At 44.5% G+C, this 27,563-nt stretch overlaps 1 protein-coding gene across 3 annotated transcripts in view; it reads right to left on the bottom strand.

Moving 5' to 3' along the window:
* Nucleotides 1-17,821: 17,821 nt before the first annotated feature.
* Nucleotides 17,822-27,563, bottom strand: part of ENTREP1 (endosomal transmembrane epsin interactor 1) — a 112,146-nt gene continuing 102,404 nt past the window's right edge. For 2 of the 3 annotated variants that reach the window (XM_053574676.1, XM_053574669.1), the window contains exons 8-10: nt 26,606-26,755; nt 23,805-24,097; nt 17,822-20,730 (exon numbers count right to left, since the gene is read on the bottom strand). In XM_053574676.1, coding sequence (XP_053430651.1) covers nt 20,530-20,730; nt 23,805-24,097; nt 26,606-26,755 — 644 coding nt within the window. In that variant the 3' untranslated portion in view covers nt 17,822-20,529. The remainder of the gene's footprint in view (nt 20,731-23,804; nt 24,098-26,605; nt 26,756-27,563) is intronic. The other variant, XM_053574659.1, reaches the window with a different exon arrangement.

The raw sequence follows: 27,563 nt of genomic DNA, 5'->3' as shown, positions 1-27,563 counted from the left end.
AACACACAGCTGGTGTGCTGGGGGAGGGAGGAGGGCAAGATTTAAATTCAGGTGTCGCCAATCCAGAGGGTTAAGGGTCAAATTCCATTTCCTAAGAGTAGCCCACAACCCACTTCATAAGAGACAGCCAGGAAGACATTAACATATCTCCTAGGACAGGACAACAGAGAAAGCATTCTCCCCTACATCCCCAAACTGAGTCTTTCCCTAGGCATGGCCCTGGGTTCCTCATCTGTCAGAGAAAACACTGAGCGCACCACGGAGGATGAAGAACTTTTGGTTGCTCATAGTCCCCAAGGATCTAATAACTCCTGAGGGCTGCAGATCTTGAGGGGACGACGCAGCTTGATTTTGCCTTGGAAGATGCACATTGCCACGGCCACTGCAGCTGCCCTGGACATCCCACGCCCAGGATGCACCTGTGAGAACCAACTGTTGATTTTTCAGGAGTTTTCTTATTGAACAGTCATCATTAAGAAACCAAATTAAAGAATATATTAAAAACAAAAGTAAATCATCAAAACTCATCATTTCCTAATTATTTTATTATATTTTGTTATTAATCCCTGCTCTTCACATTATTTACATTTATAGTGTGTGTGTGTGTGGTGTGCACACACATCTCTTCCTTACTTTAACTTTAGGGAATTATTCTGGTAGATACTTTGACATTGACCATGGGAGTATTTACAGACATTGGCAAAAGCTACCAACCAGGGCTTGATATATTGTTTTAAGAAAAGTGATGAAGAAAATGATAATACAGATTAAACGCAAAAGTTTTGTGTCTGTAGCTGTTACACTGTGAACAGCACAAAATTTGAGGAAATAGTCATTCAGCATCCAAAAATCATTGAACAAATAACATTCCAGCATACATCTTGGTTTTACTCTCCTCTTGTGAACATAAACAAAACATCAACCAACATACATGTCAGAGCGACACTCATTTGTCAGTGATCAGAGTGACATCTTTGCTGATTCAGATAGTAGTCAAACATCTCTTTATAGTCTGGCTATATTGTGACACTATTTTTGGTCCTAGAATTATGAAAACTGATGGTGGAGTTTGCCAGAAATATCAAGTCACACTGAAGTTATAGGTGGATGGAATTTGCAATAAAGATTATTGAACATAATATTATTGTTTGTCAATTGTGTCCCACACATCCTTTATATCAGTTAAATTTACAATATATCTGTATGGATATAGGTACACACACACTCACGTTCCTCCCACCAGAGCTGGTTGTGAAACACTTGCCAGTATACCCGCTCTAGCCAGCTTTATCAGCTGCTTGAACTGCCTTAAAGCTTTCTTGTGTGGGGGGTGGGGGTGTAGGGGGTTGGCCTGTAAATACCTGTTAATAAAATCAACAATAATCTTTTTATTGTCCCTTTGGGAGCACACAGGTCCAAGTGTCAACAACATGTTAGATGTCTGTCCCAGCATTAGGGGGCAGGCTCTGAGGGGCTCAAGGATCCACCTTGGCTGAGGAGGAGAGGCATCTGGGCCACATCTAAGGGTCCCTGCTGTGCGATGGCCTCACAGGACTCAGAGCAGGCCTCAGTCCAGCTCCCGGCTTACTGAAGTCCCCTGCTGCAACACAGGCACAATGGGATGTGAACAATGCCATCTTTTTATTCATCACCCTCACGTGCTCACTGGAAATCCTCCAATGTACCATTTCTACTAGTAACTTAAATTAAAAAAAAAAAAAAAACTCACCAAGATTTGGTAAATTCCAGACAGGCTCCCTAATAGTTATAATGAGAACGAACATTCTCTGAGGCTGGGTAATTTATTTAAAAAAAAAAGGTTTACTTGTCTCACAGAGCCACAGGTTGTATAAGAAGCATAACACCAGCATCTGCTTCTGGTGAGGGCTTCAGGGAACTACTTCCAATCAAGGCAAAAAGGCAAGGGGGGAGCAGGTGTGATGGTTTGAGAGCAGGAGCCAGAGAGGGAGGAGAGAGTGCCAGGGTCTTTTAAATAACCAGCCTCCTGGGAACTCAGCCATTACTGCAGGGAGGGCACCAGGCCACAAATGAGGGATCCCACTTTCTTTTTTTTTTTTTTATTGTTGGGGATTCATTGAGGGTACAATAAGCCAGTTACACTGATTACAATTGTTAGGTAAAGTCCCTCTTGCAATCATGTCTTGCCCCCATAAAGTGTGACACACACTAAGGCCCCACCCCCCTCCCTCCATCCCTCTTTCTGCTTCCCCCCCCATGACCTTAATTGTCATTAATCGTCCTCATATCAAGATTGAGTACATAGGATTCATGCTTCTCCATTCTTGTGGTGCTTTACTAAGAATAATGTCTTCCACTTCCATCCAGGTTAATACGAAGGATGTAAAGTCTCCATTTTTTTTAATGGCTGAATAGTATTCCATGGTATACATATACCACAGCTTGTTAATCCATTCCTGGGTTGGTGGGCATTTAGGCTGTTTCCACATTTTGGCGATTGTAAATTGAGCTGCAATAAACAGTCTAGTACAAGTGTCCTTATGATAAAAGGATTTCTTTCCTTCTGGGTAGATGCCCAGTAATGGGATTGCAGGATCGAATGGGAGGTCTAGGTTGAGTGCTTTGAGGTTTCTCCATACTTCCTTCCAGAAAGGTTGTACTAGTTTGCGGTCCCACCAGCAATGTAAAAGTGTTCCCTTCTCTCCACATCCACGCCAGCATCTGCAGTTTTGAGATTTTGTGATATGGGCCATTCTCACTGGGGTTAGATGATATCTCAGGGATGTTTTGATTTGCATTTCTCTAATATATAGAGATGATGAACATTTTTTCATGTGTTTGTTAGCCATTCGTCTGTCGTCTTTAGAGAAAGTTCTATTCATGTCTCTTGCCCATTGATATAAGGGATTGTTGGCTTTTTTCATGTGGATTAATTTGAGTTCTCTATAGATCCTGGTTATCAAGCTTTTGTCTGATTGAAAATATGCAAATATCCTTTCCCATTGTGTGGGTTGTCTCTTTGCTTTGGTTATTGTCTCCTTAGCTGTACAGAAGCTTTTCAGTTTAATGAAGTCCCATTTGTTTATTTTTGTTGTTGTTGCAATTGCCATGGCAGTCCTCTTCATGAAGTCTTCCCCCAGGCCAATATCTTCCAGTGTTTTGCCTATGCTTTCTTTGAGGATTTTTATTGTTTGATGCCTTAAATTTAAGTCCTTTATCCATCTTGAATCAATTTTTGTGAGTGGGGAAAGGTGTGGGTCCAGTTTCAGTCTTTTACATGTAGACATCCAGTTCTCCCAACACCATTTATTGAATAGGGAGTTTTTCCTCCAAGGTAAGTTCTTGTTTGGTTTATCGAAGATTAGGTGGTTGTAAGATGTTAGTTTCATTTCTTGGTGTTCAATTCGATTCCAAGTGTCTATGTCTCTGTTTTTGTGCCAGTACCATGCTGTCTTGACCACTATGGCTTTGTAGTACAGACTAAAATCTGGTATGCTGATGCCCCCAGCTTTATTTTTGTTACTAAGAACTGCCTTAGCTATACGGGGTTTTTTCTGGTTCCATACAAAACGCAGAATCATTTTTTCCAAATCTTGAAAATACGATGTAGGTACTTTGATAGGAATGGCATTGAATAGGTAGATTGCTTTGGGAAGTATAGACATTTTAACAATGTTGATTTTTCCCATCCATGAGCATGGTATGTTCTTCCATTTGTTAATATCCTCTGCTATTTCCTTTCTGAGGAGTTCATAGTTTTCTTTATAGAGGTCCTTCACCTCCTTCGTTAGGTATATTCCTAGGTATTTCATTTTCTTTGAAACTATGGTGAAGGGAGTTGTGTCCTTAATTAGCTTCTCATCTTGACTGTTATTGGTGTATACAAAGGCTACTGACTTGTGGACATTGATTTTATATCCTGAAACATTACTGTATTTTTTGATGACTTCTAGGAGTCTTGTGGTTGAGTCTTTGGGGTTCTCTAAGTATAAGATCATGTCGTCAGCAAAGAGGGAGAGTTTGACCTCCTCTGCTCCCATTTGAGGGATCCCACTTTCAACACTGGGGAACAAATTTCAGCATGAGAGTTGCAGGGGCCAAACATCCAAACCATATGAACAGGTATTACCCCATTTTATGAATGAAGAAACTGACTTTCACTGTGGCAGAAATTTTGCCCAAAGCACCAGAGGTGTGATTCAAACTCAGCAGTCCTAGCTCTGTCTCTCCTCTCCTGACTACTGCAGGGCCTTCCCTCTTCTCTGGTCAGTCTGTGGTCATGTACCTGGGTAGCAAGCAGAATGCCCATTACAAGATGTCAAACTCAGGCTTGGAGGTGGACTCACTGTCTCTGGGCACCGGGCTCCCTGGCCTTCTCCAGCCCAGCCCTGGTTGCTGGACCAACGTGTGACATTCCACAGCACCTAGTGGGCCACAGGGGAATACAGCAACTAACTCAATGAACCCCACGATTCTGGTCGCAGAGGGAAGTGAGCCTGCGGGCTGGCAGGGTCTATGTTCCCTACCCAGGCATTGCCCAGGACTTAACATTCTCCTCAATACTCTTTAATAATAAAAAGAACAGTCACCAGGTGTTCTCTGCTCATCTACCGTGGATGAGAATGGGGTATGGACTCCAACCTCTCTCTTCTGCTGCTTAGCTCAAATTACTTCCTTTAAAAAAAATAATAAGCCTGTAGCTCAGTGAGTAGGGCTCCAGCCCCATATATCAAGGGTGGCAGGTTCGAACCCGGCCCCGGCCGAACTACAAGAAAAAATAGCGGGGCGTTGTGGTGGGCGCCTGTGGTCCCAGCTACTCGGGAGGCTGAGGCAGAAGAAACACCTAAGCCCAGGAGCTGGAGGTTGCTGTGAGCTGTGACACCCACAGCACTCTACCGAGGGTGACAAAGTGAGACTCTGTCTGTAAAAATAAATAAATAAATAAGGCAGGAAGGGGACATTGGGATAGAGCCCAGAGATGGAAGGTGGGTGTCCCTCACCTCCCTCACCCCACACCGTGTTCCCGGAGAGTTCCCTCGAGCTCAGCAGCTCTCCCTAGCGGTGGTCGGGGGTCCCAGCCGACTTGGGGCGGGGCGGGGCCGGGGCCGGGGCGGGGCCGGGGCGGGGCCGGGGCGGGGCGGGGCGGGGCAGTCGTTCCGGGTCTGAGATGCCTGAGGCTCCATTCTGCACCAGAAGCAGGCAGGACCCAAGGAGAACGCAGCACTGCCCGCCCGAGTGGCACGTTCACGCTAGCCAGAAGCCGCCTCTCCAGCAGATGATGGATACTGATGCCCACAAGCCCCCCGCTCCCGCCAAAACGGTCTATAGGCCCTTCCGTCTGCGCTTCCCCAGCCAGAAGCGGCCCCGCCACTGCTGCTAAGAGGACGCCCCGAAAGTCTGGCTGCGCTGCAGCGCCGCTGTGCGCCCCGGCAGGACGGGAACCAGAGCACGATGCCTGCGCCTTTGAGGCCGTCGCCCAGAGTGCCAACTGCGCCAGCATCCGCCGCGCCGTCAGCCTGAGGGCGACCCTCCTCCTCGGGTCTGCTCGAGTCCCGCCCCGGCTCCCGCGGCCACTCCCCAGTCTCCAAACCACACTTAAGAGTTAAGGTGTTCTTGAAAACAGAGAAACCGACCAATAAAATAGACAAATAAATAATATAGAAACGGAATTTAACTTTACATGTACCAAGAAAGCTTCCTATTGGAAGAAGTCTAGCCATCAAATGCCTTTTACTAAGCGATGGTAAATTTGTTGGTCTTCAAGTAGTAAATGGAATGTTTGGGTTCTTAGATTATGGTCAGTTAGCAAACATCTATTTGCTGTTAATTCTGTGGCAGAAGGTGGGGAGACAGATGTGATCAAAACAGACAAAATCCCGGACTGCCTTTAACTTATATTCTAGTGAAGGAAACAAACAAAAGAAAAAAAATCAAGTTTAAAAAGTAAAATAGAGAGTTATAGTAAGTCTCTATAGCACATGAGGTGTGCTAAGGAGAGAAGCAGGAAAAAGGTAAGAGTTCCAGAGGGCTGCAGTTGTGGGGAAGGTGGCCAGAGAAGGCCTCACTGAGAAGGGCACATTTGAGTCAAGACTTGAAGGAGGTGAGAGGGCAAGACAGACATGAAAAGTTGTTCTAGGCTGGGGTCTGGCAAGTACAAAGGCCCTGAGGCCTGCAGGATCTCATGTTCCTGTCCCAGGAATAGGGAGGGAGCCAGAGCAGAGGATGGTGAGAGCTATGGATTGATCCAGAGATCCTTGCGGCTGTGTGGTACATTTTTCACGAGGCTCTGAAGTGACTGTAAGGATACTGGCTTTTATGGCCACCTCAGAGGGTGTTGAACACAGGATGACATTTGGTCTGGCTGCTGCATTCAGAAGGAACTGAAGAGGGTGCTTAATTTATCTGTGACTCTTGGCTTGCTCCTTCTCTCATATCCAATCAGAGAACAAGTTCTTCCCCTTCTGCTTCCAAAGTATTTAGTCTTCTGCTCTCAATCAGGTTCATCAGGCCACCCTTCTTAATCATATTGGGTAGACATTTATTTTAAATTGATTTTTAAGCTTTATTTAGAAACGATTTTTCTGATGGTAAAACTAATGCATATGCATGTGAAATTTTCAAAAATTTAGGAAAGTTGAAAAAAAGGGAAAGACAATCACATATAATCTCAATACCTTTCGTGAGTCAGCACAGGGAAGGGGAGTGTACCAGAGTGGAATTTTCAGGGATTGAGAAAAATACAGTACAAGAGAAGACACAGAGACAAAAGATGGGATCGGGAGGTCTGACTGAGCTGATGGTTGCAGCCAGCACCAAAGCACAAAATCAGCTTTATTTTATAGTATCTCTACAGGGTTCTCTACAGGGACGTAGCATAGACAATATGGGGAAGTAGCATAAACAAAAGACATGTTTTTGGTCTTACAGTATGATAGGAAAATGTAAATGACTTGGTTAAAGACAAATCATCTTGTTAATGGTTTCTACTCAACTTCGTTAACAAATGATAAGAACTAAGAAGGGAAAGAGCACAAGGATTTCTGAATAGTTCTTAAAAGTTAACTTTGCCAAAGAAATTGCTATGTACTTCTGGCAGGGAGCATGAAGAAAGGAATATGGTGGTTTGGGGAAAGGAGAAGCAGTTGAGGGTTCATTCCCTGAATGTTCCCCAGGCTGTGGGGACCCTGCCACCTCACAGCCCACTCTCTGCAAATGCCAAGAGCAAATCATTGTGGCCCTGTGGAATGCTCCCTTTAGACTGTGTGGAGTATGTGCATTTCCAAGGTCGTGCTTATTTTATTTGTCCTTGTACTGTAAGCCTTTCCCATGTCATTAAGGAGTCTTAGAAACATTTTTAATGACAGTACGTTATGTTACTTTATATACAATTTTTTAAAATTTTAGTGCAAAATAATTTAACTAGTCCTCTTGTTGGATATAGGGCCTCTGTCCATTCTTTTCCTTGCTATATTTACTTGTGCTGCAATTGATATCTTTGTTCTTAAACTCTAAATCTTTACAAATGGTATCAACAATAACATCACAAAAGGGCTCCTATTTCCAGATTTTTTTTCCACTCCACTCCATGCTTTACATTACCACTTGGCTCTCTTGGGGTGCTCTCGCGTCCAAGGGCTTCAGTGTGACATCCCAGGGGCTTTCTGAGTCTGCTAACTTGTCCTGCTTCATTTTCTGTGGCTCCTCACTGCTTCCAGACACAGACTATCCTCAGACTATAGCTTTTCTCTTCTCCATGGCTTTATCCTGTGCTGAAATTCTGCCCCCTCACCTTCCAGCCTGTGCAGATCCTGTCCTGTTCCTGTGCCTGCTCCCAGAATGAATGGCTCGCTGCTGTGTGATGCCTCTAGTATTTTCTGGCATTCCCACATTGGACTATGATGTATATTCTCTGCCTCTGTCCCCTGCTGTTCTGTGAGTGCCATGTGGTTGGGGACTATGTCTGTGTGGCTCCCTTTTTTACACAGTGCACCAGCATAGCACTTGGCACAGGATATATAACACAGGAGTTTGTTGAAAGAAGGGTCACCAATTAGCTAGAAACACAAAAGTGGCAGAAACATTCTTGTTTTAAGTCAGCAGCGCCACCTCCTGGACACAGCGATTGTGGCAGGCGCTGTGTCTCATGACCTCCACTGTGTCCTCCTTAGGAACAGGCCACCACCATCTTCACCTGGAGCCTCATGGTCTCCTGTGTCCTCTCCTCTCCCCCATATCCCTCCCACTTATCAGTCAGAGTGAACACATGAAGATGATGAAATCAAATTCCACCTTCTATTCAAAGCCCTCACACGTGGACCAAAATCCAAGTCTCATCACAGATGGACCAAAATCCAGACCCTGATCTCCACTGCAACTGCACTACTCCCTGAACACTCACCAAGAACACTCCTACCTGGGGCCCTCTGCCCATGCTGTACCCTCTGTCAGAATCCACAGGGTTTACTCTAATTTCATGCAAATGTCTGCTGAAATGTCACCTCAGCAGAGCTCTCTCTGAGCATTCCTCCCATCCTGTGCAGCAAGTAGTGCCCATCAACTCCTGTCCTTCATGAGACTTTGTTTTTCTTCATAGCCCTTATTACCACTGCATTATTTTAATTATCTTTCTATTCCTTGGTTCCTCCCATTCATGTGTAAGCTCTACAAGGGCAGGGATTTCATATGCTTTGTCCACTGATGGCTCTATCCTTTAGTACCTGGGGCTGTACCCAACATCTAGTTGCCACTTGAGGACGATTTTCTGAATGAGACAATCAGTGCATGCATGGTGGGTGAGGGCGACCTCGTCTATAGAGACAAGGGCAAGATGAGGCTCAGATTTCCAGGGAGAACATGGAATGGATTCTGAGGATGGCCTCAGCCTAGGCAAAACCCCCTTGTTACAAATCCCATGGCAGGGACATATTGTGAAGGGTCTCCATACCCAGCCAGTACTCCTTTGGTGGGTTTAAAAATACACAGTAAGAGAGAAAAAAAAATTTCACCCCACGGTGGGGTTCCTGGCCAAAGCTGTTATAACAAAAGACAGATTAATAAGAGAAAAGCATATAAATTTTATTTAATCTGATTTACATGATATGGGAGTCTTCAGAAAAGAAGAGTCAAAGAAATAGGCAGATCTGTGTATATTTATGCTAAGTTTGATGAAGAAGTGGATAGTTGCAGAGAAGTATGATGGAACAAAGAAGGTACAGTCCAATGGTAATAAACTTGGGGGAACTTAGTAAGTCCTGTTTGTTTAGATTCTTCTGTGCATCCCTGAATTGAATATTCCTTCCCCCCAGGTACAGGGAGGGCACCTCTGAAGTAAAGGTTTTTCTGACCTGCTTAAGGGAAGAAGTATGAGAGGAAGGTGAAAGTGCCCTTCCGGCTTTTGTTTTCCCAAATACCAAGATGCCATATGTTGGGACAGTGGTTTACTATAGCTTGACTGTGTCCCCCAGAATCCGAGGGCTGGAAATTTGTTCTCCAGTGTGATGGTGTTGGAAGGTGGAACCTTTAAGATAGACCATTAACATAAGAAAAGACAGAAACTTTACATCTTTTGTGTTTACCTGGAAGAAGTTGAAACATATTCTTCTAAAAAAAAAAAAAATCCAGTGTACTCCATACTAATATGAAACCAATATATAAATAACTACACGCCCACGCTAAAGATAAAACACAAATATAGTCTAGAAGGGGAGGGGGAGAAGAGGAGACGAGGAGGGGAAAGAGGGAGGGTGATTGGCGGGATCTCAACTAATGTGCACAATGTGAGGGTGGTCAGCATACCCCCGGGTGAAGGGCTCAACTACAACTTGAACTTTACCTTAGAATTGAAAACAATGTAACCTAAACATTTGTACCCTCATATTGATTTGAAATTAAAAAAAAGATTTATCATTAAGAGGGATTAACATGTCTGTCTTGGGACTGAATAAATTCTTACAAGAGTGAGTTCTCACTCTCAAGACTGGATCAGTTACTGTGACGTTGCTTTATAACAACCCCATCCCTCACGTTTTGTCCCTCTCAGTACACACCCATTTGCCCTTTCGCCTCTCTGACATGTTATGATGCAAAAGCCATCTCCAGAAGCTGCCACATGCTTTTGAACTTCCTGGTCTCCAAAATTGTGAGCCAAGTATACATCTTTCCTTTGTAAATTACCCAGTCTCAGGTATTCTATTACAGCAACAGAGAGCAGATAAGACACATGTCCTGGGCCTCATCACTGTCCACACATTTTTCAGAAGGTGCAGCTCACTCCCCCTTTTCCAAGTGTGGGTGAGACTTAGCGACTTGCTTCTAACAAATGGAGGGGATGGTATATAACTAACTTGTTATAACTTATAAGTTACAAAAATCTTATAAGTTATAACTTTGAAGTTATAAAAAGTTATAGCTTCTGTCTTGGGTGGGATCTCTGATTCATTCTCTCTCTCTCTCTCACACACACACACACACACACACACACACACACACACACACACACTTGGGGGAAGCAAGCTGCTATGTCGTGAACTGCCCCAAAGAGAGGCCTACATGGTGAGGAACTAAAGTCTTCAGCCAATAACCAGTGAGGAATGGCGGCCTGTCCGCAGCTGCATAAGTGAGCTCAGAACCACATCATCTGGCTTCTGCTGAGTCTTTATCTGAGTGCACCTCTAGCTGACAATTTGACAACAAGCTCATGAGAAAACCTGAGCCAAGACCACCCAGCTGGACTGCTCCTGGATTCCTGACCCTCCCAGACCATCACATAATAAATGTTTGCTATTTTGGGATAATTTATTACACAACAGTAGATGATGTTACAGTCACCGTGCTTTGTTCCCTGAAGTAAATAATCCTGCTCTGCTAGTACTTGTCTTTCCAGGTGACATTCTGTAACACGAATTCCTCAACACAGCTTTTAGGAGAAGGTGGGAGAAGCATTATAACCAACAATATGGTGTGTAGCAAAAAGAACATGGACTTCAGGGTTGGACTATGTGAAGAACATAATTTCCCAGGGAAGTAAAAATTAACAAAATCGACCCTCACTGGCACTAGAAAGTTTAACAGATCAACTTTCACAGAAGAGAGAAATTGATTAAGAAACTATCATGTACAAAAGCACCAAGTCCAGATACTTTCTCAGGAAATTCTACCATACCTTCAAAAACCAGGTATCTTAATGTGCTCTAAAAATATCTCAGAGCACCAAAAAGGAAGAAACCCTTCCTCATTCATTCTATGAAAACAATATAACACTGATACTAAACCAGTAAAGACAGTACAAAGAAATATACAGACCAGCATCATTGATAAATGTCATTCCAAAATTTCTAAATAAAGTATTAACAAACTTTATCCAAACAGAATCCAACATCACATTAAGAAAATAAAATTCTGAGAACTGATGGTATTTATTCAATAATTCAAGGTTGGTTCACTATTAGAAATTCATTAATGTTATGTTCACATTAATAAACTTAAGGGGGGGAATCATATGATTATCTCTATAGATGGCTGAGAAAACCTTTGACAAAATTCAACCCCTTTATAAAAAGCAACAATAACAAAAAAATTAATCAAGAATATAGGAACTGAGGTATAGTATCTTAACACATAAAAAAAAAAAAAACTATACAGGTGGTGCCCATGCTCAGTGGGTAGGGCACAGGCCACATACACAGAAGCTGGCAGGTTCGAACCCGGCCTGGGCCTGCTAAAACAACAATGACAACTGCAACAACAAAAATAAAACAGCCAGACATTGTAGTGGGCACCTGTAGTCCCAGCTACTTGGGAGAAAATCAAGTAAGCCCAAGAGTTGGAGGTTGCTGTGAGCTATGACGCCATGGCACTCTACCGAGGGCGATATAATAAGACACTGTCTCAAAAAAAAAAAAGCTATACATGTATTTTTAATTTTATAAATATAAATATACATACACACACATACAACTTTGTCCTGAAGTTAAAATTTAATGAGGAAACTTCAAAGGCATGTCATCTATTATCAGGAACAGGACAAAGATGTTCTATCTCCACTACTTTTCAACATTGTACTAGAGATATCAGCCCACATGACTAGATAAGAGAAATCAAGCTGAGTCTTAAGAATTGGTAAAAGAATTGTGCCAGGTGCAGTGGCTTATGCTTGTAATCCCAGCACCTGGGAGGCTGAGGCGGGTGGATTGCCTGAGCTCACATGTTCAAGACCAGCCTGAGCCAGAACAAGACCTTGTCTCTTAAAAATATACAAGCATTTGGGCAGATGCCTGTAGTCCCAGCTACTTGGAAGGCTGAGGCAAGAGAACCACTTAAGCCCAGGAGTTTGAGGTTACTGTGCGCTATGACACCTCAGCACTCTACCAAAGAATTGTGAAGATTATTTGAGGTAAATTAATAAGACAGCTCTGGAAGGGCACACAGTAAGTATTAGTTATTTTCCTATTTCTGATTAATACATCAATGTTGTCCCAGCTCCTTATGAGTTTCTGCTGTGTGCTTCTGTCACCTTTCAGTAGTTCCCTGCCACAGACACCCAGAGAATAAGCAGTCTGTTTCAACACAGGCTGAAGTTCTGGCATTTTGACATTTGCAGGTCATGTGAGCTTTGGCTAATCAGTCTTGATACTGGGCTCCTCATCTACAAAACGAGGGTGCAGGCCCCCACATCTGACTCCTCTGATCATGACCCTGTTGCCTCCACCAAGCAGATACTGGTGAGGTAATGTAGGACGTGGACTTTGGCCACCTGCTTGAGCCCTGAGACAAAGCTTAAGTCTGCTTATGATACTGAACAAAAGCCTTGAAAATTATTCACACTAACTTCATTACAATGTAGTTCTCCTTTCTTCAACAGGACAGGGCAACCAACAGAACAGAGGCCCATGGGCCCCATCAAAGCCAGCACAAACTGCTGCCAAGATGAAGCTCAAAGTCGACCACTCATAGACCTCTTCCTTCATTTGAATGCCAAAAGTTATGCCCAATAGTGAAGATTTAACATGCCAATGAGACACGCAATATATAAGAAGCACGATTGCTGGATGTGCAGCCACCAACAAAACCCGCTTCTACCTGCTACAGTTGCCACACAGATGCTAAACCTTCCCTCTCTCTAACCTTTAAAAGTTCCCTAGTCCTTTGTTCAAAGAGCCAGTCTGGTTGCATCTTAACCAGTACTGCCTCCCCTTCCTTTCTGGTCTCATGCCAATTTCTACTGACTTGGAGACTAAGAACCTGAAGTCTGACATCACCGAGCAGTGGGAGGGACAGCTCACCCTAGAGCAGAGTAATGCCAGCACTCTCCTTGCCTGGAATTCTTTCCTGCCTAATCAGTTACCCTGCCCCCCTAGGAAATATTATATATGTATTTTTTTAAATAAGTTTTATTAATAACATTATTTGAAAGGGAAGAAATATTCAGAAATAAATTTAATAAAAATGTACAGAGACTTCACATAATTTTTTTTTTTTTTCAAAATTTAAGAGGGGGCTGGGCGCCTATAGCTCAATGGCTAGGGCACTGGCCGCCACAAGCTCCAGGGTTGGTTGGTTCAAACCCGGCCCGGGCCTGCTAGAAAAAAAAAAATAGCCGGGTGTTGGGGTGGCTGCTGGTAGTACAACTACTAGGGAGGCTGAGCAAGAGAATCACTTGAGCCCAAGAGTTTGAGTTTGCTGACACCACAGCACTCTACCAAGGGTGACAAAGTGAGACTCTGCCTCAAGAACAACAACAAAGAAGTCTCCAAAATATTAAGAGGATACAAGGTTTTGTACATGGCTTGAGTCAGGGCTAGAAAAGTAGCCATCACCTGAATAGTATTCATTGTTCTCCTTAGGTGAATATTTTCCCTCCCCTCCTCCCCTCTTCCCTGGCTTGATTTCCAATGACTTTCACTTTCCTCTGTGCACTTGCGTGCCCATCAGTTAGTTCAGATTTAATAGTGAGTACATGTGGTTTTTGTTTTTCATTCTTGAGATACTTCATTAGGATAACAGTTTCCAATTCCTTCCAAACTGCTGTGAAAGGCATTAATTCATCCTTTTATGATGGAGTAGCACTCTATGATATACATATACCACAGTTGGTTAGTCTACTTATGAATTGATAGGCACTTGGGCTGATTCCAGATCTTTGCAATTGTGAATTGTGCTGCAATAAACATTTGAGTACAGGTATCTAAAATGAGACTTCTTTCAGAAAATGACTGGATACCTACCCTGTTTCCCCGAAAATAAGACAGTGTCTTATTTTAAGGTGTGCTCCCAAAGATGTGCTAGGTCTTATTTTCAGGGGATGTCTTATCTTTCCTGTAAGTAGGTCTTATTTTCCGAGGACGTCTTATTTTGGGGGAAACAGGGTAGTAGTGGGATTGCTAGTCAAATGGCAAGTCTACTTGTAGTTCTTTGAGAAATCTCCATTCTGTTTTCTGTAGAGGTTATATTAATTTGCAGTCCCACCAATAGTGTGCAAGTGTTTGTTCCTTTCTCTCTGCAGCCACACCAAGGAGTGAGAATTCATGCACAGAATCTAAAAGACATTGGAAAAACTCCGTGGACCTGGGGCCTACAGCCACTTCGTGTGAATAATAATAATTCATCCCAAATTTTGGCTCTAGCTTCTTTGTTAGGGTAAAACACAGCAGATCCTGCCAGCTGTTGGAATGAAAAGAGCATTTTTCTGAAGACAGTGACAAGCCTGAGGCAAGGGACAGAGTGTGGTGAGAGGTTCCCACTCAGAAGAGGAGGTGCTCTTCAGATTCTGACAAAGGCTCTCGCCCTGACCAAACTTGAGTCAGGCTCCTCTGAGTCTTCTTTCTAACTCTTGTGAGCTCTGTTGCTGGCCTGCTCAGTCCAGTTTTAATAAGAATCCTGCTGAGTCAGTTTAGCAAAAATCTCTTCCCTTGATATCTCTGATCAAATTCCTCATTCCCTGCCCTGATACTTATCACGCTGGCTCTCCTGAAAGAATCATATTGAGTTTGTCTATCAGGAACCACCTCGCCCTGACGTTTCCTCTTAGTACTTGTTTACCCAATGAGCCCAGTGCAGTTCTGCAGCTCAGTCTTCATTTCTCCTTATTGTACAGCAAGGGCAAGTCTGACCTCTCTCCCCAATAGCGAAAACCCACTGCAGTAGTCCCTTCTGGAATGAAGTCTTCCTTACCATCTTTAACAAGTGTCATACCTATTTTTTCTTGAAGAATTCCCGAGATGGTGAACCACCTGCTGCCATAAGCCCAGGTCGGCAGCTCTTCACCCGGGGCATCCACACCCAGGACCTGTTTGGTAATCATGGATGAGGGATCCCCTCCTGCCAACCTTCTGGTAAGTCAGGCCCAGGCCAGTGGTCTCCAAGGTCACCCTCTCTGGGCACCTCCTCTCTGTCGGGGCTGTGCTCAGTTCTCCAGCAGCTCAGAAGAAGGTAACTTTGTCCTTATCGTTTGTTATTGTGTGTGTCCCCTGTTCTTGAAGAGTGCTCTCCTCTCAGCAGCTGGCACAGTGCCTGGCACTCTGTAGCTCAGTAAATACCTGTAAAATGAAAGAAAGGATGAAGGTTCCCGCAGAGAGAGAGAACTGGAAGAAAAGTGGTGCCTTTTGGCCCCAGACCTGGCCTCCCTTGCAGAGGCCTCAGGGAGGAACACCACTGGAAACAAAGATGGCCTTGTCAGCCCCTTTCCCTCCCGCCTTCTTGCTCTTTTCTGCATCCTGCAGTGGCTGGAGGGAGGTAGAAATGGGCTCCTTTGTTCCTTTGTTCTGCTTCCAGAGGCCTGGCAGCAGCTCCTTCTTTCCTCTGCCAGTTTTTCCCAATCCTGAGGGACTCACCCACAGGCCTTTCTCCATGAGATGATCTTTGATACACAGGTGACCTCAGACTGCAACAGGGCACAGAGAGAAGGCTGTCTCCCCACCGATGGCTTCCAGTCTTCTTCATCAATGTCCCTAGGACCTACCACATAGAATGAGCTCAAAAAAATTGGGAAACTCAGTCTAAAGTGAGCAGCACTGATCCAGTATGGGCTGTAGTCCCCGGTCTCTGACAAGAGTAAGTTCAGGAAATGAGGGTAAGCATTTTGAGATTTTAGCTTGATAAGAGTACTTTTATGACTATTGAATCAAAAAATCTAAAAAAGGGTTCAAATAAATTATCAAGCCATGAAAAGACTTGGAGAAATCTTGAATGCATGTTATCAAGTTAAAGAAGCCAATCTGAAAAGGCTACATGGTAGCCAGGTACGGTGTCTCTGGGATGCTGAGGTGGGTGGATCACTTGAGCTCAGAAGTTCAACACCAGCCTGAACAAGAGTGAGACCTCATCTTTACTAAGAATAGAAAAACTAGCCAAGCATTGTGGTGCATGCCTGTAGTCCCAGCTACTTGGGAGGCTGAGCAAGAGGATCATTGGAGCCCAAGAACTTGAGGTTGCTGTGAGGTATGACGATGCCACACTCTACCCAGGGCAACGGAGTGAGACTGTGTCTCAAAACAACAACAACAAAAAAAGGGTATATGGTAAATGATTCCAACTATATGACATCCTGAAAAAGACAAAACTATGAAGACCATAAAAGGATCAGTGACTATCAGGAGTTAATGGGGAGGACGGATTTTAGGACAGAGAATCTACCCTGTATAATACTACAATGGTGAACTCCTGCATCAGACACTGGAATACACAACACCCATAGTCAATCCCAGCAAAAGTGCTGGTCTCGCCTCTGCTGTGCTCTGCTCAATTTACTCACCTGCAAATTGGTGGGTGGCGGAGCTATTGTGACCAGGCCTAGCCAATTTGTCTGGTTTTTTGGTAAATATGAACCAATTAGAGACCATAGACTCCTCCTCCAAACATCATCAGGCCATTTGTATGAAAGAAAAGTTTAGGGCAATTCAGCCAGCCACACACACTCACTGGCAAGGCTGCACAAAGCAGTATGTAACTTGGGAAAGTCCTCTCTGTGCTCAGAGCTTAAGGCAGAGGTGACAACATTCTGAAGGAGCAGCATGCATTCTGGACCAAGTGGTGCCCAGATTCTTCTGCCCCACTGGTGCACAGGCAACGATGACTATGTGATCCTCTAGCCAGCCACATACCTTGACCATCAGTAATCAACCCTCTGGTGTAATTTTGATAACCACGTTTGAAATGCTTATTCATCACTTCTGTACTGAGGATTCCTAGGTACTCCAAAGGCAAAATAGCTGCCCTCCCCACGTACACTCAGTTGACCTATGAACATGTATATCACATTAATGCTTAAGCGTATTATGCTATATTATTAGTAGATTATACTTAAAAGTATACTACCATCCAGACAAACCACAAATCACATGACCTCTGAGTTCCCTCCCATAATAAAGATATATAAAATATTGTACTATACAATTATATATGTATGTATATTTTTTACTTTAACATTCCTTAAAGCTAGGGAAGCAAGACAGAAGTCAGGTTTTTTTATTTCGCCAATAATTTCAAGTCCTGGAATTATATGAGACATTCCCTAAGTGACAGAGTCAGTTCTGTGAAGTTACAGGTTCCCTTCTCCTGGTAGCATCCAAGTGATATTCTCAAGGGTTTTTTGTTGTTGTTGCTGTTGTTTTATCATTTGGGATTCATGAGGGAACAAAGAATTAGGCTACACTGATTGCATTTGTTAGGAAAGTCCCTCTTATAATTGTGTCCCACCTCCAAGAGGTGTGCCAGACACTGTGACCCACCATCCCCCTTCTCTTAATCCCTCATCCCCCTCCCCTCCCACCTTGTATTAGCTCATCTACTGCCTTCATGTTAGAATTGAGTACACTGAATGCTTGCTTCTCCATTCTTTTTTTAATTCTTCACACATTCTGAAAATCAAGTTCTTTCACAGCAAATGCAATACCTTGATACACAATAAATGTCCATTTGTGTTGTGATAGGTGACCATGAATATAAATTTACAGGGAGATGGTAAAGAACAACCACTAGTTACCATACTTTGTGGTTTAGAGAGGATAAAGGCTTATCAGACCTTACTATTCTTGCCCAAGATCATCCTAAAAAAGTATTCTTTTGCTTCTCCATTCTTGGGATGCTTTATTAAGAATGTGTTCCAATTCAAGCCAGGTTAATACAAAAGATTTAAAGTTTCCATCTTTTTAGTGGCTGAATAATATTCTGTGGGATACATATACCACAGCTTGTTAACCCATTCCTGGGTTGGTGGGCATTTAGGTTGCTTCCACATTTTGGTGATTGTACATTGGTGATGCTCTCAGGTTTTACATCTCCTTTCCTCTTCTAGCTGTGGGTTGACATTGCCCTTTCCTCGGCATGGCTGAGGCCATCTCTGTGCCTGTTCTCCCAAGGCTGGAGGTCACACAGTCCACACCTGCAGTGCCCGCCTGTCTACCCCGAGCCTTCCAGGTATACAGGGAGGCCTATGGTGGCAGTTGGAGGTGGGCAGCAGGTTTCAGAGGAGAAAGTGGAAAGGTATGTTCTCCCAGAGTAATAATTTAAAAAAAAGATGAGAAGGGCAGGAAAGGCCTGGACAGGCCGGAGTGAGGGAAGGTCATTCCTTTTCCCAGCTGCTGGCCCTCACAGGGAGAAACCAGGTTGAGGGCAACTAGGCAGCTGTCAGGAGGAAAGGAGCAGCCTGGGCTGCAGGGCCAGTCCTCAGAGGCTCAGCGAGCTGTGGTGAGGTGTCCAAAGAAGGCAGGGGCTTCCCCTGGGGCAGTGGACCAGGCCCAGTGGACAGCAGTGGTGCCAACAGCAAGGACTTCTGGAGAAGTGGGAAGAGCGTGCGCCTGTATAGGGAACTGATGCCTGGGGCAGCAGGTAAGAAGAGAGGAATGCCCTTCTGGGAAGCCCTGTAGACCTGCCCCAAACACGGCTCGCCCTAGGAAAGCGGGCCAGGCCCCCAGCCTGGTCACAACCCTCCATCTCTGCCCCATTTCCAGATACTTCCATAGCCCCTTTCGTCCCCAGCCCCCCAGTCTCCAAACAATGTCTTTCCCTTCTTCTTTGCTCTGTCCCTTGGCCCCGCTATGGCACAGCTGGTTGGGTAGAAGTCTTAACAGAAGAATGAGAGGGTACACTGCTACTGTTTGGGAGACTGAGGGATGGAGTGGTCTCAAGCTGGACCACCTGGCTGTGAATGTCAGCTCTACTCCTAAGCTTCTGAGGGACCGTGGGCATGGTACTCAACCTCATTTTCTATATCTGTAAAATGGGGACAATAACAGGTCCCACCTCCTAAGCTGCTGAGAGCATGAGATGAGAGTGTGAGCGAAGTCTTCTCATGGCAGCTGGTGCACAAGTAGTGCCCGGCAGGAGCCAGCCTTCCACTAAGAGTCCAGCCTCCTTACTCAGCCCCTCACTTCCACTCATGTCTGGCTTAAACTCTTCTCCATGCTATGTGTAGATTTTTGAAAATGTAATTAACTCTGTCACTCTTCTGCTGAGAATCCCTCCATGGCATCGCCTTGTTAGCAAAATGCAGCCTGGGCAGCACCTGCCTGATCTCTCCTGTCTGAGTTGTGGTCAGTTGAGTTGTGGTCACAGTGGTCTCCAGTACTGTAAGCCTCTCCAAGTCATGGCCCAGCTCACGCATCATTTCCTCTGAGAAGCCCTCCCTATCCATCGCCTTTCTTCTTCGTAATAATCCTCAATCTGTAATGACCTTATTGATTTACTGTTCACAGCCCCACTAGAATGCAGCTCCTTGAAGCCATTCATCCAAGCACTCACATGAATGAATGAAGGACATATTGTTACCTTTGGGGTTCAGGTGCTTTGGAAATAAACTGGTTTGGTGGCCTGCCCAGCAAACTTGACCATCATGGCTCCAAGTTCCCAACCCTCTGTACGGTAAGGCCAGGCCATCAGAACATAAATATTGCACACCGAGCCCAGGGGTCCAAAGTAAACATTTTTATTCTCAGTTCTGCCTTAGGTGTCTCTAGTTTTGCAAGCATAAATAAATGAATAATTTTCTCCCTAAATGTCTTTCATTAAAATTTGTTACCTAAAAATTTTCTGTTTTTACTAAAGAGAATATGATTTGAGGGTGACCTAAAACAAGGTGTGAGGACTGCAGACACATCAGGGTTAATCACCACATTTCCTGCCAATTTGCTGAGCAGGAAAAGGCCACGAGCAGCTATAAATAGCAGCCCAGCAGTCTGTCCTTCCAAGAGGGAAAGAATTAGCAACAAAGAGAGACGAGGGGTAAGGTGGGAAAAGAATCATTTGCCCAGTTTCTGCCCACAGTAGGGCAGGGATCCTCGGGCATGCTGTGAGGCCTGGCAGCAGGGGGAGATCCCGCAGCCTCCACAACTCAGACTCGGTGCATCCAAACTCAGTGGGCCTGGAAGACCCTCCACGTTTGCCCTGGAATGCCCTTGGTCAGCAAAAAGGCAGTCAAAGAATGGAAACAGACGTCATCCAGAATGCCCCTCCTTTTTAAGGAGTTCCCAAAGGGAGACCCCAAACTCCCAGGCAGGAAAGGGCATAGAGAGGAGGGGATCATTCCCCCGGAGCAGCCTTCCATTCGCCTTCCAGGCTTCACAGGACCGTCTCTCGGATGACCCCAATGAGGCTATGTGGCCGCTCAGCCTCTGCTCGCTGGGGCCTCCTCTCAACCCGTGGCCTTCCTGCTGGAGTGAAGGTGCTCAGGTCCCCGCAGGTCCGCAAGTGCAGCAGGCCAGGCCGTCTCCGTGAGGGCAGCCCAGCCCTGGAAGTGCTGGGCTGTGGCGGGGCCATGATCTTTGGAGGAATAAAGGAAGATGGGGAAAAGTTAATCAGCTTCACCAGATGAGGCCCTTTCATCTGCCTCTTATGTCTGTCCACAGATCTTCATATGTAATTGCTCTGGAAAAATTAAAAGGCCATTTTCCCAAAGTGAAAGCCACTTGGCATTCCAATGGTGCTTTGAACACACTGCCTCTTTTCCAAAGTTCCTAAGAAATTCTCCAAATGATCTATTATTTCAGTTGCAGGCCTGTAGACCATACTTAACTGACTTGTCAAATGAAATTTCTTACTTTATATTTTACATTCTTTTCATCACTTTTCTCCAGTTTCCCTGAGGCCTATGCCAGTGATTCTCGTTGAGTCTGAACATTACTGGGGTGGGAGGTGCTTTTTGTCAGAAACATGGATTCCCAGCTGCCACCATGGCAGTTCTGATAGGTGGTCTGGAGAGGGGTATAAGCATCTGTGCTGTTTTTTTTTAACGAAAATCCAAGTGAGACCAATGCATCTGAAAATCTGAGAACCACAGGTCTAGGACAGTGACCAGGTCATGAATCTATAAAATATCAACCAAAATCAATGACGAGTCTAATGGATCTGATAACCCTTCAACGAAGAACATAGCCAGGCCAATTTATTTGTAAACACTATTTAAGAAGGGTTCTATTACTAGGTCTATTTTGCAATGTGTAAGTACAAACATGTAATTATATTACTAACTCTGAAAATAGCAACAATATGGGAAATTCCTCATCTGAGATTGAAGAAGACAGAACTGCAGACCTGTGTCTGCATGACTATAATACCGTTAGCACCTCGGAAAAACTCAGGAGCTGTATTATCGCCTAGTATCATAGTGCAATCATTTAGATGACTTTTTATTTAGTTTGTACCATTCTGAGCTTATAAGGTTATTAAAAGGTTATCCCACAAAAGATGGAATATTAAATTTCATTAAGGCCTGTCCTTGTCTCATGACTAAGAAGAAAATTTCAACATTCATAGAAGTTGACTGTGTTACATGGTAAATTAGGACAAGTGGTTTTGATATTGATGAAGATTAAAATGGATTCAAAAATTCATTCCAGTGATTACTAAAGAGAGTGAAAATGTACAAAGCTCGGTAAAATCAGCTTTTCTGTCATTTCTGCCTCCGTCCGTCCCTAGGGAGGGGTGTGGCATTAAGAAACTTCACCTCTGGGGTCCTATCCTGGAAGGCCCCAGTAGATGGCCCACAATTTATCACAATAATCTAAGAACCTAAATTCTTTGGGGTTCTTTTAGTTTTTTTGTTTTGTTTTGTTCGTGTTTTCGAAACACAGTCTCACTTTGTCACCCTTGGTAGAGTGCTGTGGCATCATAGCTCACAGCAACCTCAAACTTTTGTGCTCAAGCAATCCTCTTGCTCAGCTTCCCAAGCAGCTGAAACTACAGGTGCCCACCACAACACTCAGCTACTTTAGTAGAGACAGGGCATCACTCTTGCTCAGGCTGGTCTCCGACTCCCAAGCTCAAGCAATCCACCTGCCTGGGCCTCCCAGAATGCTAGGATTACAGGCATGAGACACCGCACCAGGCAGAACCTGAACTCTTAATAGCTCTGGGGCACAAGGATCTAGCAAACATTTGTAATGATTGCATCTGTTGAACTGTAAGTACTTGTTCTTTTTCCCTGGAGCTATTTCCCAGGGATCAGGACTTTGCAGAAGGTCCAGACCAACTTCCTGGTCAGTGTTCCAGCTCTTTCCTCATCCAAGCTTGGAAGCCTGTGTGTGAGAAATGGCTCCTGTTTATTGGGCAACTAGGGCTGGACAGAGAGAAGATGGCAGGGAACGAGTAGGTGAGAGCCAGCAGGGTATGAAGAACACTGTCCCTACACAGACTAGTAACTGGGACCACTGGCTGACCACTCTTTCAATGAGAAAATCACAAGAAGGGCTAATGGTTCACAAACCCCTTCATGCAAGTACTCAGATCACTCTTCTCCCTGGGATCTCCTGAGAGACTGGGAGAGAATCTGGCTTCTGTACCAAGAGGCCAGCAGGTGGGAAGGAGGAACAGAAAGCAAGGTGAGAAGGGCATGTTTTCAAGCTGATCTGAAAATTTACCTAGAATCCCAGAGCCAGTAATTATCCTGAGCCTCAGCCCAATTCAACTTATGAAATATTTGTTGGCCATTTAATGCCCACAGGCACAGAGCCATGTAATACCCATGTGCCATTGTGCAGTGATATCCACAACAACTGTCCCACAGAGCAACAATGTAAACACCAAAAAGGTCATGGCTTTTAAAAGAGGTGAAAAGAAGATTCTTACCAAAGTAAAATTCCATTTATTCAGAGACAAAGGCACAGAGGCTGCCTTACTCCAACCCTCTACCTTAAAGACGAGGAACCTGATCCCCACTGGATTATGCTCTTGACCAGTTTTATCTTTGTCCTGGGAAGCTTTGGTGTAGGGGACTGTTTTGTACTTTATAATCTATGAAAAGGAAAGGTATTTATTCCTTTAAGTCCTATTGGCTTATTTATCTTGCCAAACATTTCATGGGAATGTAAACAGCTCCCAAAATCTTTCAATATTAAAACTCACCTATCTGACCATTGTCTTTTTCATATTTATTTTTTTTATTAAATCATAGCTGTGTACATGAATGTGATCATGGGGCACCATATACTAAAATGCCAGGAAGGCTATGTTAACCTGTGATGAAAATGTGTCAAATGGTCTATCTCATCATTTTCAAAGGGCTGAGAAAACATGCCCGGTCAAGGGAAAACTTCAATTTAGGAAACCAAATGTCAAATGGGCTCCATACTGCCCACACCCTTCACTTTCATTCCCTGCCGGCTCCCTTTTCTTTACCAGGCCTTCTTCCACATCCCAGAAAACTGGGTTCTCTTCTTGAGCCACGAACACTGTGGAAAAGTTCCACCCCTGAAAGGAAGGCTCTCCCTCTCCCCTGACCTCCTAACCCCATTTCCTTTGAGACTGTGAACACAAACTTACTCCACCTCAGATGGGAAATCAGAGAAGCCACTTAAACTTCTATGGAAACGAGTTACCTGATTCATGCCCAAAACTACCTGTTCTAGGAAACTGGCACTCGTGATGGCTTCCTCCATGTGCTCCTCGTCAGACTTCAAAACAGATTTAATGTTTTCTACAAGTTCGTGGATGTCCGGGGTCATACTGCATGAGGACTGCTCTAGGAACCTTGCCACCAGCAGCTTGGTGTCTATGTAAGATTTGTAATCTACTAGCGACCGTGGTCTGCATCGTGAAGCTCTTGATCTCAAGCCTCTCCTCAGCGTCACCGCAGCCAGATCCAGTCTCCGTTCAGTCTGAGTCGCGGCTTCACAGCTGAGCACGGGGGTGGCTGTGGGCAGAGAAAAACCATATGTACCCATTGGCCAAGCTCCTCCGAACACGCACCTGTGCCTTAAAGGGCACAGGCCACAAAACTCAGCATGGAAAACGTCTGACAAAGCTGAGCGCCATGCACGCCTTGCTCCTCATCTTGCAGAAGGAAAAGGAGGAAAATAAAAACAACTATGAGACAGCTTATTCCCCAAAGTGCAGTTCCAAGAGCATAGGGCCCGAACCTTTAATTATGTCACATAAAACAACCCCCAAGGTAAAGACACATGAGAGTGAACAGACTCCAGAATGCAAACCAAAACGGAGCAAGTCCCATGGGTGTGGCAAATGGATGGGGATGGACAGGCAGAGCAAACAAACACGGCTGAGAAGGGAAGGATGTTCCATAGGGGAGGATGAAGGAGCCACTTAGAGAGGAAGAGGCTGATGAGAGACAAGACTTGAGGGATGCACATAACGCTCTGCTCACTTTGCACCTTTGTCCTAAATATCCTCGGGGCATTGTACTGACTCATATTACTGATGCTCACACCACGGCTAGGAGGTAGATCTACGGCTGACTATCGCGGAAAGAGAAATTTAGAAGCAGAGAAATCACACATCATTCTGGACATCGACAGAGGGCCTGGGAAATTCCACAGCCTCTTGCATCAGCAGGGACGGAGAGACCAGTAGAATGCCACTGCGCTGTGAAGTGGGGGGAGGGAGACCCAGGTCTGGTCTCCGTGTGTCCATAAGCCAGCTGGCCGGCAGCCTTCAGTGTATACCACACTGATGAAGTCAGACTGCGAAGGCTGGATAAGCAGGAATTTGGAAGTTCAAGGAAGACAGGCAGCGGGGGTGGGAGGACAGGTGGAGGAGGGGGAGCACTCCTTTTCCTTTGGAGAAAGGCAGGTGTGGGGAGCTCTACACCATGGGCTTAGAGGCTGTCCTCCCAGGCTGTCACGTGGATGTCACAGAGAACAAGAGACTTCCAGAAATACTTGCTGAAGACACTCGTGTGTGAGGACAGACTCAGGGTCTACACTCGTCCACTTCAAGGCAACCCGATACCTTCTACAATGAAGGGCTCCAACAGAGAAACACATGTCTTTGCCCCCACGGGGCTGCAGAATGAGAAAGGGTTCCAGAAAGATTTCCTAAGTTGTGTGACAGCTAAACTGCCACTGAGGCCGGAGTCCTCAGCTTGCTGGGTAGGGTGCAGGAGACCCTCGGGGAAGGTGGGTCTTGGAACTCAGAGGCCAGGCTGCCAGGCCGCTGGGGTGGTGGAGACACAAGCGTCCCAGGGCTTCCTCCCACTCAGAGGCCACTGCAGAGACAAGAGGAGCATTCTCTCTGGCTCACACACGGTCAGGCCAGAGCTGTGGCAAATAAGACTGTGCTGCAAGAGGGGCAGAATGGAGGCTCAAGACAGGACCCAAGGGAGAGCAGGGTGGGAGGACTGTCAAAGTCTTTTTTGCATAGAGTTTTAGAAGAGCAGAGGTCAACTCTTAGACTAGTCCACAAAAAGAAGCCTGTGCTGGTAGAATTACAGGTGGTTTTCATTTTCTTCCTTTACTTCATTATTTTTTACAATGTTCTACAATAAAGAGATATATGGACATGTTCAGGCATTCATGTATTGAAAAAAAAGACAATGTTATTTTAAAATGTTTAAATTTTTAGTTATTCAAATAACATCTAAACAAACACATCGCAAAGAGGAAAGAGATGATGTATGTGAACTTGTGCATTTAGCTACAGTTTCTCAAACAAGGTCAGATTTCAATAATTCAATCTACAGATCCAATAAAAAGATAACAAAAGATTAAATTATAGAAGAGGGGGTTAAAAAACACACCCCTTTGATTTTTCCTTGAAGGAGAATGTATGTTCCCCCAGCATTGCCGCATCCAGAAATCAGAACTAGGTGTACGTAATTGTCTTCATGTAGTACCCAGCACAGCATCGTATAAACCAAATGCTTTGGATGACAGTGACTTAAAATAAAACCTACCATCCTTAAAAACCGTGGCAGGTTGAAACACAGTGTCTTTTTAGGAAAGTATCACAAGAATGGGAAAGCAAGCATCCAATGTACTCAATACTAATATGAAGCCAGTAGATGATCAAATACACACCCACACAGGAGAAAAACTCAATTCAACTCAATTTGGGGGAGAGGGGAGGAGGAAGAGGGATCGGTGTGCTCCCACCTAATGGGCACCAAGTGAGGGTATATGGTGGGACACAACTACAATGGGGACTTTACCTAACAAATGCAAACCTTGCACCCTAATCATTTGTACCTCATATTAATCTGAAATAAAAAAATAATAATAAAGATGTGGTAGGTGTATATTCTAATGTGCAAGTAGGATATTTTACTTTCCCAAGACCTCTTAACCTCCTTCAAGTTACCACTTCAACTGCAGGTCCTTGGGCTGGCGAGAGGCACCTGCTTTCACACAACATCTTTAAGCAATTAAGCACAGCCCTCCGGGAAGAGCTTGGGGAGTAACATCACCTCTCTGGGAATGATGGAGCACAGGGTCACTCTTTGACCTCGTCCTCAGGGCTGGGAGGGCTCTCCGGCTTCTCACAGGATGCACCAGGGTAGAGTTGGGTGTTGAAATCGATGTGTTTTCTTCTCCAGGTGTGTTAGGAATGTCCCCACCTGATTTTTTTTTTTTTTTAAGAGAAGAAACATAAATTATTTCACCAGCTGCAGTGTTCAAAATGTTGGCAGGAAACACCTGTGAGCCCAAACCTGCCAGGACAAGGGTAATAAAGTTAATAACATTTATTTAGGCTGCTGGCCCGGTAAGTTTTAATTTCCCAGCACTGTGGGAAAACTTGCTTCTCCAAACCACCCCTCTACACCTAAAATAAACAAACAAACAAAAAAATTAAATGCTATAAAAAAATAAAGAAACCATGCCCAAATGTCCGTTTTTTCCTAAAGGGGCTTAGAACCTTCTCCACTGAGGCATCTTGGTGCAGTACTGAAAAACTACCAAGAATTTCATACTTTCTGACAATTCAGGATGAGTTTGGCTAACACAGTAAACTCCCCATTATCCACAACTCAAGCAACCAGCACGCAACCTGGCCCCGCCAAAAAAGAAACCAAAAACTCAGAGTTTAAACTTAGCGGGCCTACACCCTGCTGTCAGCAAGCCCACTCTCTGAGCATCACTCCCACGGCTCCCATGTGTTCTCTGTTAACAGTTTTAAGTGTTAATGTGTGTTACTTGAAGTTACAAAAATACAGTAGTGAAACTGAAAGTGTATTGACTGCCATTTAACTAAAATTGTACACAGCATTTACAAAGCTGTTTTATAATACACTAAAACTGTTACAGGAGGTGATGTTTGTCTTTATTTGTCTTAATTTGCTTTTAATTAATGTATTTCAATATTAAAATCGAGGCAATACAGAGGGTATGGTATGGTATGCTATGGTATGCGATGGTATGCTATGC

The sequence above is a fragment of the Nycticebus coucang genome, chromosome 2, assembly GCF_027406575.1.
Source record: "Nycticebus coucang isolate mNycCou1 chromosome 2, mNycCou1.pri, whole genome shotgun sequence".
Classification (NCBI taxonomy): Eukaryota; Metazoa; Chordata; class Mammalia; order Primates; family Lorisidae; genus Nycticebus; species Nycticebus coucang.
The sequence above is the reverse complement of the archived record's forward strand: the minus strand, read 5'-3'. Positions and strand labels throughout refer to the sequence as shown.